This window comes from Physella acuta, unplaced genomic scaffold, assembly GCF_028476545.2.
Source record: "Physella acuta isolate Inbredline_101_S28 unplaced genomic scaffold, ASM2847654v3 ptg001278l, whole genome shotgun sequence".
Classification (NCBI taxonomy): Eukaryota; Metazoa; Mollusca; class Gastropoda; family Physidae; genus Physella; species Physella acuta.
This window is the reverse complement of record NW_026732793.1, coordinates 401942-413990: the sequence shown is the minus strand read 5'-3', so window position 1 is coordinate 413990 and position 12049 is coordinate 401942. Positions and strand designations below refer to the sequence as shown.

Below are 12049 nucleotides of genomic sequence, written 5' to 3'. Positions count from 1 at the left end.
TCATTCTGAATTCATATCAGACCAGTTAATTGATATTGGTATTTTATAATATAATAATAATATTATATTATCAATGATCAATCAATCAATCAATCATCATTAAAATTAATCATTATTGAAATCAAGATTTTAAGTTTAAAAATATTAAAATGTATTGTAGTGTAGTCAGTGTAGTCAGGTAGTGTACTACTAAAATCTAGATCTACTAGTGTTAAGAGTTAAGAGTAGGTCTAGTTAGTCTAGTGACTCTAGTAGTAGTAGTTACATAGTAAGTCTAGTACTCTAGTAGATTGGGCTAGCTCATTGCTGAAATGGCAGGAATGACCTCTGACTCTGAAACGTCACACATTGTTTTTTTTGCGTTTTTTTAGGGGTCCTATACATGTCAAATGAAAAAAATGCTAATCTCGTAATATGTCATCATTATTTTAATGCGAGAGGCTAAATAAATGGCCGCCATGCCGTAAAATGGCCAAAAAATTCATGAGATGTGTGGTTTTAATTAATACAATACACGCATTTCTTGAGTACTCTTGGGAAAGACTGAACTGCTGCCTTAAAATTAAAAGGCCGGTTCACGGTACAAATGCAGTACTATGTAATTGAGTTATAATGATTAATTACAGTTCTGTTGATACATTTTTTTATATCGAATATGAGGATGAGGTATCCATGCAGACATTTCTGTCTGCTATTTTTAGTTTTTTTACGTCATTGCTATGCTAGTTGCCTGACAGAAACAACTACTTTTTGTTTTTTGCGGAATGAACTGTTTAGTCTAGTATTTTAATTATAATTCAATTGTAGCGAGTGCAGAAAAAGTAAAATTATGGACATTATTTAATTATTATTGTATTAGTAATTTTATTAGGATATTGATCTTTTTCTTCACTGTAGGCAGACAGTAGCTGCATTGAATTTAATTCGTGACCGGTGGTTAACCTCGTCAACCCTGGGTAGCCTATTCGTCTATATAATTTGTATGAAATTTATAGTATTTCTAACGATGCTCGTTCAGTGGCCTTTTTGAGAGCTAGGCCTAATTACGGGCGATTTTTAGACTTAATTGATTGGCCGTTATCCTTTGTCATTGCTGCGTATTTTATAATTTAAAATATGCAGCAATTACAAAGACTCATTCAACTGCCTTTTTTTTTGGCGCTATAATCTGTTGACGGGCATTTTTAGCGTAGTTTTTTTTTGTAGCTCCTTATAATGGCTCCTTATTGAAGACTGGTTTTTTGTTTATTGGTATTACTAGTATGGAAACATTTTTCACTATTGTTTCTCTTTGCTACAGACTATGGTCAGAAATCACCGTCCCATGCCAGTAGGTTATCACGACCTCCGCCTCTACTTGCGTGATAAGAAAATCACTGGCAGTGAATACATACCAAAAGTAAGGAGTTTTGCTTGACCACCCTTATTAATACAAAAAAAATAGATTATTACTTAAAAATGGGTTCCAGTGTCTTCAAATAGTTTTTTTTTAAAATACGCTTAATTTTTTAGTAGTACAGTAGTCTAAACTACATTTATAGTTACTAATCTCTCTTTTTCCCCAGGGCCTAGAGGGTATTCCAGATGGGCCATGCAAATAAACAAGACAGTTTATCAGAGTTAGAGAATACAATTAAATATATTAGATATTCATATGCTTTTTTATTAGTTGTTTTAGTTTCTAGAAATCTAGTTATTCAAGCAAAAAACTAACTTTTCTGGTGGTCATACATAGCTTTATTTATTGGTATTGAATGCAACATATTTACACTAAAATATACATGAGACAAATTTGGTAGCTATGCTTAGAAACTTGGATTGAAAAGACCACATAATTGGCTTCAAGTTTCTCATCTGATTTTCTGCCTTCTTAAAATTAAGCTAAATATTAATCTACAAAGTGGTCCATATGCTTTACACAACATAATTTTCCCTTGTTCATTCATCCTAAATTTGGTCAACACTAAAATGCAAAATCAACAAAAAAAATTGCTTAGGATGTATTCTACCCAGATGCACTGTCTGCTAAACATGAATAAACTCTTCTAGCAAATGCAAACTAAAAAAATTTCCTAAACATTTTTGGATTAATAACTTGGGACACAATTTTAAAAAAAATGACAAAAACCTAAGTTTACTGTTTATTTACCGATATATGTATACTTTAGTACACACAAGAACATTTTGGCTAAGATACTACTAGAGACAGCAAAACTGTCACGAGTTGGCCCAATGTGAACAATGTTCTAAAATAAACGCTAATGCATAAGTATTCAGCAAGAACATTAAAAACTTGTATTCAAATACACAATTCAATCTTACAAAGAAAAATATTTTCACTTATTAAAACAGACTATTGCCACAAATGCATAATAGATTTTATATCTTCACAAATGAGTGATGTGTCTGTGTAAAATCTAAACAGACATTAGCTCATTTTATTACCTTAGCTTTAATATTGTTAAAAATAATCAAATCAAACCAATACATTACTAATACCAAAAAAATAATCAACTTTCCTCAAAACATGTAGCCTTGAAACTTTTTAAAGCCATTACAAACTTTCCTGATCACAACAGATTCCATCACACAGGTATGACTATTTCAAAAGTGATGCTATGAATGAGTGTGGAGGGTGACCTGCTTATAAAGTATACTCACAGCCACTTCAAATCAGTTGCTTAACAAAAGATCATGGCTGTGTTGCCTAGCATGAATTAGCTTCTCTGATGTTCATGGCAGTTTTACAAACACACCAAAAGAAAAGCAAAAACCAGTGAGCGCAAAATATACTATACACAATGTTAAACTGATATTCCGAAACCTGATTTTAAGCAACGTAATGGTATGTGTTGGGGTTATCTTTGTCTCGCTCCATGTATTCTCTCTCAATCAATGATTCTATCCTCTTCTTCAGATCAGCCGACTGGAAACAAAAAAAAAAAAATGCATGGTAAATTGATCACATAGTTTATATTATATACTAGTCCTAGATAACATTTCAGTTAAAAATATTTGGTAATTAAAAAATGTAGTTATATGGGACAGCGTGTTTGTGCACTTAACTGCTAATCTGGAAGTGTAGACTTTTGTCTCTATAATCAGTAAAACATTTCTGAGTCTACTGATCTATGATGGGTACTTCAAGTTAGAGAATAGCAAAAACAGCTGGACCAAACTATTTTATCTAATGCCAAGGTCATAACAGATAACTTCTACTTCATCAGCCCTATTAGCCATCAATCCAAATGTTTAACTCTTCACAGCATGAATACCAATATAAATCTTACCAGTAGCTTCAGAGAACCAGGTACCTACCTTAACTGGGAACTTGAGCTGATTAAACAGCTCTGAAATAAGTAAGTTGTGACTGAGTGTTTTGCGTGTTTTCATGATGCGCACCACAGCAGCATCCACCTGGTATTGTCTGTCTTGGAATACCCTTTCTGTAGTGCTTGTATTTTCCTCTTGCTGAATTAATAACAGCATACAATAAATGTGATTTAAATCACAATAGAAAAAAACAAAACAGGCATTACACTCTCAACTACATGGCTACTATACATTTTAAGTGAAGTAAATTGTCAAGAAATTTAATAAAAAAATCTTTTTGTCGAGCAAGTTTTTAAGATTGCTAAAAAATTTCCATTCATAAAATATGACTACAATTTAGTGCTTAGATCAACAAGGCTGCTATTTTAGGTGGAAAAAGCACTCACTGTCTCTTTCATTTGTATTTGATTAATTTTGATTCTGTACAACTTGTGTTTGAAATCATCAGCAAATTTGAAGGAGTCTGTGTCATTTACATCTTTGCCCTTGAGATTCATGAAAAAGAATGGATGAGTTAACAAAATGCATCAAGCTGCTAAAATGTAGTAAAAAAATGAGTGCAAGTATACAATATCAAATCAGGCAATCTTGATAAAATTCATAAGCCACAGTATAAACTTACCTTTGGATTTTTGTATATTACTCGAGCCTTACCACAAGCTAAAGATTGTAATGTTCTTTTCAGCTCCATTTCATCTGTGGGAAATAATGTACACACAATCAATCATATTACACAAAAACAAGACGATCTTAATGCCAAAGGTGGAAATAAAGGTGGCTAGAAAAACATGTTACCTATGCCAGTAGCTGTCTTTATGTCAGAGAAAGAATATTCTTCACCCTCATTAAACAACAGAAGACACAAAGTTTGTAATAAAGACACTTGAATTTCTTTTCTTACCTAAGAAATACAAAAAACAAATCAGATTTAAATATAGGTGGTAGAATTTAAAAGAAATTTAGATGGAGTCTTACATTATCTCTAGACATTAAAAATTACACTTCAAACAATGGAGGATAACACCGGTTAAGTCTAGTGCACTGCGGTCACAATATGTATAGTAGTTTATTTACTCTAGTAATAAAAGTCTAATTAGTAACTATGTTGGCGGAAGCGGGGGGATAACAAGTTTTATTTACTTTGTTTTGTTGTTGTTCTATCACTAGTGGTTCATTTTCTATGAGTTAAGAATTTTTTTTCTCGAAATTACTGGCAATTTAATTAGTGAAATTAAATCTAAAATACCTCTGCCATTAAATTAGGATTTATTCATAATGTAACTAATACAGTGATAAAGGAATAGAAAATTACTCAAGTGACAACATAGCATTTTTTTAAGCATTTTAAAATATAGTTTTTATAGATATATTAGAGAAGTAGCATTTTGTTTACATTTTTTTGTGATTATATTTAATGTAAAATTTTTTTTTATAAGAAGGTAAAGTAAAAAGTTTTGATTCCTTGGATGGTAATAATGGTTGCTAATAATGTGAAAACTAATTTATATGACAAATTTAATTGAAAGTTTTTTCCTTTTGTACTTGTGTTTAAAAAGTTTTCTGCTCATACTAAACAAAAGTGCAAATTAATTAAATAGTTTGCGTAGCATGGAGACATTTTTTATTGAAAAATTAAAATCTAACACAAGCTTCTTTCTTTTAAATGAAAGTGTGAGAGCATTGTTAAAAAGTAATAGCAGTCATGTACATTTTTTAAGAGTTGTGAAAATTATTATAAGAAATATATATTGGTAAAGAGCTCTAATTGGTTACATACTGTGTAGTTGTTGAACTCAGCTTTCAGAACACAGTGACCTAAAGTAGGCTGCCATTGAAGCTTCCTTCCACTGTGTTTCCCCAAATAAAACTTTTTAAAGACTTCCTGGTACCGCACCATCTTAAATAAAGTTTACATGTCTATGTGAGCAAAAGATTAATAACAAAATACAACAGAAAAACAAAAATAATAAGATGTTTGTATCAACCAATTAGGCTGTCAAGCCTTGGAAAACATTGAAACAATCTCTGAGAAGATCAAAGAGCTGAAAGGTGTTATACCTCTGATGGAAGATGAACTTCTACGACAGGATAGGCAGGCCAGTAACCTTGAGTCAGGATGTTAACTGTCAGATCAATAGAATCATTGCTGTTTTGAAGGCTCTGTAAGGAAAAGTTCACAACTTTTGAAACATACAAAATAAGTTTTTTTTTTAAATTCTTCAGTGAGTGTATGTTAAAAGATAACTTTATTGTCAAATAAATAATCAAGCCAAAAATATTTGAAAAGTGAAAATATTTTTCAAGAATGGGGGTAGAGAAAAATATAAAGTTTTTGCCAATGTTTATGTATAGAATTAAGAGTAGCAAATAATAGACAAAAAATAACCTAAGCCTTGATACAGTGCACTTCTTACAAAGACAAAAAATACTAAGTGAACTGAGTCTACCTGTCTGAATGCAAGACTAATGTCTTTAGAGAGCTCCATGTCTTTGAACATTCCCTCAAGTTTACTTGTAAAAGCAGCACCACATTCTGAAAAACCAAAAATATTTAAACACTGAAACACAATCATAACTCATATATCTAAATACTAAATAGGAATACAGGTTAAATAAAAAGAAAGTATATCAATAAACAGAATAAATGATATAGATATATAGCATCGATACTGAACAAATTAACTGGTTAAATGATGTTCTATAAAGTCTTCAATATAATGTAGAATAATGGTTAATGTGTGAAAATGATTTTAATGTAAACTGAAATTAACAAGAGACGCTACTTGCCTTGTTTAAGCTTAGAAAGCATTGATTTTTCTGCATCAACTGATGCACTTTTCCCAACCAACAACCTCTTGGCCAAATCTTTTTTATAAAATGCCTCAAACACATCTTTACCTATATAATACACAATTATTAATAGGCATCAACATTGATGCAATTCAAAAGAAAGTTTAGAATGATGGTTTAAATAATTCAACATTTAACATTAGGTTATAAAGTTTAATAAATAATCACAAATTGATATTGCTCCATTTTACCCAATTTTACAACTTACCATGTATAAACCTGAATATTACGAGTATTTTGTCAAGAAGTTTTTCCATCTCCTCTTCTGTGGCTTCCTGTCAAAAATAACATGGAGAAAATATTAAACACAAGCTGAAATAGATATACAAACACTGCAAGTTGTAAACAGAAAAAATATACTAAACATACCTTATTCCCTGCTCTTAGCTTTGAATCAACATATTTAGCTGGAAATAAATGTTATAAGACTTTACTATTATAGAAATAACTGTTGGGCATAAAAGACAAACTAATAAGAATTGTTTGAGATTAATAGAAACTAGTGGCTTCTTTAAATATCATGTAAGCATTACCAAGAATTTAGCTGATTAAATATAGAATGGATTAGAGAAAAAAAATTTTTGAAGAAAAGATTTTAAATCTGAAATTTTGAGAAATATTATTACATAATATTCATTTTAAATCTAACCTAACTAAACCCCACTCGCAGCTTGGTAAATAATATCTTTATTAATAAAACAATTTAATTTAAAAACTTAATTATATTCTACCCCCCACCATCTAAAACAATTGTAGGGTGCAAAAACAAATGGATATGGAAATGTACAGCACTGGTTCCATCACAACAGCCCTCTTGTGCAAACCAATTTGTGATAAACATCATTGCATGGCGTAGATATGGAAATGTATGGGGGTTAAAATGGGAGGCGAGAATCGCTCTTTACACATAGACATTTTATTTTAAACAAGTTTTGCTACTTGGACTCTATATCCAGACCAAGTAAGAACCCTGGCGTTTAGTTCGCATAACAGTATTTACAAATAAATATCAGATAATTAACTTTGAAATATTGTAAGTGCACAACTAAGATCATGCAAACTCACCTATAAGTTCAGCAGGTTTATTCTGTCTCTGGTTAATAAAAGATTCAAAACTTTCCTTCATGGAGTTGACAAATTTTTCGTTCTTCTCAAAACATACTAATATCACAATGTCAATTTTGTCTTTAAAATCTGGTAAAAAATAAACCATAAACAAAATTGTAACCTATCTATAGACTCGCAAGTCTAATTTTGGTCTTAAATGAAGGCAAATAGCACAGAACAACTTGCTATAGGCGGGAAAATAAAAGCAACTAGCCGACTTACCAAGCAATTGCTGTACCATGTCTTTATCTTTCTCTGGGTCATTGTTTGGGTTAACAACAATCACACGGCCAGTTTTCTGGAATTTTTAAAAAGTTTTAATGAAACCATAAAAATTATATTATATGAACTAACCAAATTTGGTCAAAGATAAGTTTAAGTCATAAAACAGTTTTCTTAATATAGTTGTTATTAAAAGAACTATATATCTTTGATTTGCAAAATTAAGAAATCTTAGAAATATGCTGACCGAATCGGTTAACTTTAAAAAGAATACTAAACATTCTAAAATACAAAAAACAACTGATATTTGCTGAGTGAATTTAAAAGCAATACAAAGTTGGTTAATTTTTAACTAGAAAACAACTTGACTTAATGCACACAAAAAAAAAAACACAGAAGACTAATCTGCTTGTTTATATGAAAAGAGAATGTTACCTTTATGTAGGCAGCAAATTCCAGTCTCAAGTATTTCAGGCCGTCTTTAACTCGATTGAATAGTTTAAAAAGTAAAGTGAGATCTGAGATCCTATTCTCATCCAAAAGCTGATCCAGGCCTAAGTGAAGAGATGGTTAAATAGTTAAATATACAGGCTATATTAATGTGTTTAATAATGATTTTAAAATGAACAGTTTTTATATACCTTTTTGAAGAATCTGTTTCATGTGATTTTCCAGCAAATTTTTTTCCACACAAGAGATAAGTGGTTTTCTGATGAAAGAAGCAACACAATGTTACATTATAATGGTAATGTGTGCAAGGGCAAAATAAAAAACAAAGGTACTGGTAACTAATATAGTAACAGAACACAGAAACTCTAAACAATACAAGGAAAGCGCACCTACAGCAAACTATTGTAAGTTCATGTTAAACATGGTTTATGTTATCTAATAAGCAAATAATTTAACACTTACTTTGTTGACTGATCGAGATAAAGGAGTAACCTTTCATTTTCTTCCGCAAGTCGTTTGTCAACATGTAGCAGATACTCAGATACCTGAAATGTAGATTACAATTAATTTAGCTTATATAAACAATAGATGTTCATCTAAAAAAATATTTCTAAGCTTAAAACTCTACCTCACTCTCTTGAACAAGTCTTTGACCCTCTGCAGTGTAGAGCATTTCTGTTGCATCTAAAAACTTCTTTTCAAAAGCTTTTTGATATATCTGAAGGGATAGTTTAGTAAATAAAACCAATAAGTAAAAATTATTGTTAAACTATTACAAATAACAATATGAGTTACCAATATTCTAGAGTATAATGCTGTTATTCCATTTACTTACATTTAAATCTGAAAGCATACGCAGCAAACTCTTCAGTAACTGCCGGTTGACTGCTTCGCCGTTTCTTTCGCGCTCAATAAGTTTAAGCAGTCCATCAACAGTCTTAGTCTCAACTACTTTATCAGATATAATATGTTGTCGAAATAGGTCTAGGCCCATGTCCCTATGAAAAAAACAATGCAAATTAACACCCCAAATAATTAGAGTGACAACAAAGAATAAAAATAAATTGGGAAACTTAAGACGAGACGGCCAACCAACTCTGGTTTACATTAAGAAAAGGCAGCTGGTATCTGCACTTCATGAGTTGCTATGTTTGAAATGGGTAATTTTGAAACTAATGACAAGTATACCGAATTCTTACCATATAGATAGAATGGATGAGTTTTGAAGCACATAAGTTCGATCCAAATACAGAAAAATACTTCGAATCATTATCTGTAAAACAAGCAAGACAAGAGCAAATTAATTAACATTTTATTGTTATAGTAAGCATTTGAATTTAAAATAACTTTCTAGTAATTAACAGAATTTTTAAAATAAAAATTCAGTACCATTTGCCTACAATGATTCAGCCAACAGTTGTCGATAAGCTTAAGGAACTGTTCATAATCCAGAGTTTCAGTAAATTTCAGTCAAGGAAATGTATTTTGTATTCTTTTTAACTAACTGCACTTTTTGACAAAACAATACAAAAATAGCTTAAGCAATGAAAGAAACAAATAAAATAAAACGTTCTGAATAAAAAGGATATGCCAAGAATTGTCCAAGGTTTGCCCTGACATGCTTCTGGCATCGATTCATTAGTTGTGAGTATAAACCAGTTGCCATCTTGTAACTGCACATATTCTCCACAGCTTGGTATAATTCTTCCAAACTATAACGAATGGAACAGCTACTGTGAATAGCATCTACTGCACCTTGCAATTTTTCCCAGGTCACCTCTTGAAAATTAGCTGGCATGCTGGGCTTTTCTGTTGAGAAAAAAATTTAAGGTTTAGTTAGTTATAAACAAAATTTTAATCAAACCAGCTGAAGTATATTTTAAGTTAAAAATTTTCAGGTTCTTCGTGGTTAGATATTATATTCAAAGAAATATTATGGAAACTATTGTATTTGATAAAATTTCACCCAAATTTTTATGCCTAAAATTTTCCACAAGTAGAAGTTAGCCTACGCCCTATATAATCTTAAATCTATAGAGTACTATAGAGGGGAGAGAAAAACCAATTGGCCTTTAAATATGGGGTAAACAAGCATCTAGAATCTAGAGGTAGATCTATGTCTAGAATCTAGATGTAAAACGTGCTTGCCAATCTAAAAAGTGATTTGTTTAGGTCCGGGGTTTCAAACCTGTTGGCTCGCAATCACACTTCACTCAAAACAGAATCAGCTGGTGCTATGAACTGGAGACAAAGACATTGGTGGACATTTATGGGTCTACAGTACTACATGCTTTAGATCTGTTAGGCTTTTAAATCTAGATTAGATCTCTAGATCTAGGAGTCTAGAGACTGGTTCTATTTCTAGAATCTAGAAAAATCTACGTCTGCATTTTTGTTGTGACAACATTCTCAATCAATAGGCCTAGAACAAAGACTACCTTTGAAATTTTTGATAACCAGCTTCTTGGCAGTGCCTTGTTTGTTAACAGCTCCTACTGCCTGATTATTCTTGTTCATGCCGTTAGAATTTGATGTATTAAGTGCTGAAAAATTAGCTTTTCTTTGGGGCTCTGCCATGGCGAGTTTTAGTAAATTTTCAGCAGCTTCTTCAGCATCAGATAACTTTCTACTTTGATCTTCGCAAAATCTTGTTTTTTTAGCCTCCGACTTATTTTCCTCTGACAAGGTACGTTTAAGTGGATTTGAGAGAGGCATTCATGCTTAAAAAGGGCCTTGAAATGGCCACTTTATCAACAAAATAAATAGTGTTCACTCTTTTTTTTCGCTAGAAATGTTACCAAAATGGCCGTTCTCGTTATTCAACGAGACAAATATAGGCTACTCTCATAATTTAAGAGTGAGAAATACGCTTAAAGAGTTGTTTCCCTTATTTTCCAGCAAAAGTAGGTTTTCATGAAGCATAACTACCATAACAAGTTGCACTAAATAGGCTCGTAGTTTCATAACATTAAAAAAAAAATTAAGCTAAGCACCCTTTTTTTATACGTCAGTATGCTAATAAGCAAGGAATAAAAATGATAATTAATAATACATTGCTTATTTTGCGATTTGGAAAACTGTTTTAGTAAATTGTAATATCAATTGATTGATCGCTATGTTGACCGAGCTCAGTTAATATTTTTTTATCAAGAAATCGATGTTTTAAAGGAAATTAAAACTGTTATTTTGAGGGAAGGTTGTACGCTGAGATAAAACATTATTTAGAGGGGGGGGGGGGGTATTATTTGTGCTTTATAAATTTAATGTATACTTACTATTTTTATATCAAACAAAACAAACAAAACTAGGCCTATCCCAATTCGTCGGTATCAAAGTCAGGCCGCACCTCCTCAGCCAATCATCTGGCTCTTCATATCCCCACCTCATCATATCCCCACCTCTTCATATATCCCCAGCTCTTCATATCCCCACCTCTTCATATCCCCACCTCTTCATATCCCCACCTCCTCATATCCCCACCTCATCATATCCCCACCTCATCATATCCCCACCTCTTCATATCCCCACCTCTTCACATCCCTACCTCTTCATATCCCCACCTACAACAGAATTTGTAAAATGTGCACTTTCTTTAAAAAAAATTATTAATCGAGCATTCCCTTACTAAGGCGAACGAACATAAATACTGTTAATTATGTGCAAGCTATATTGATTTTTTATTCAAAAAGAATGTTGCTAGTAATTATATAATATTGATTACTTGTGCGGGGTAAGATTAGGTAACTTGAACAATATTTATTACAATTTACAAAATAGTCTACTAGAACTAATAATTATTACAGCAAAATAGCTGCTAGCGTTATTCTATATTTTAAGAATGCAAAACTTTCTTACCCACCCGTTCCACCCCCACCCCCGGGTCACACATCGTCATAATTTAGCTCCCTTTAATTAATCGAAATTAAACAAGCACTGCATTGTGTCTGATACGTTTTTTCTCATTAATAGATTATTATGCAATTGTGCTTGGACACTATCAATAAATTTTCACCGCACACACCCACATCCACCCCCACATATATATATATATATATATATATATATATATATATATATATATATATAT

At 31.6% G+C, this 12049-nt stretch overlaps 1 protein-coding gene across 1 annotated transcript; it reads right to left on the bottom strand.

The window, feature by feature from the left end:
- Window positions 1–1714: 1714 nt before the first annotated feature.
- Window positions 1715–10791, bottom strand: LOC131957909 (cullin-4A). Its single transcript, XM_059322748.1, has 22 exons — window positions 10401–10791; window positions 9553–9771; window positions 9352–9422; window positions 9162–9235; window positions 8798–8960; window positions 8591–8680; window positions 8425–8507; window positions 8154–8221; window positions 7948–8066; window positions 7513–7588; window positions 7249–7377; window positions 6553–6590; window positions 6392–6458; window positions 6121–6231; window positions 5781–5866; window positions 5392–5493; window positions 5111–5230; window positions 4129–4234; window positions 3956–4029; window positions 3720–3818; window positions 3319–3471; window positions 1715–2926 (listed from the first exon to the last, which is right to left on the bottom strand). Exons 1-22 carry the CDS (start codon window positions 10675–10677, stop codon window positions 2831–2833), a joined length of 2421 nt encoding a protein of 806 aa, XP_059178731.1. The 5' UTR covers window positions 10678–10791; the 3' UTR covers window positions 1715–2830.
- Window positions 10792–12049: the final 1258 nt, after the last annotated feature.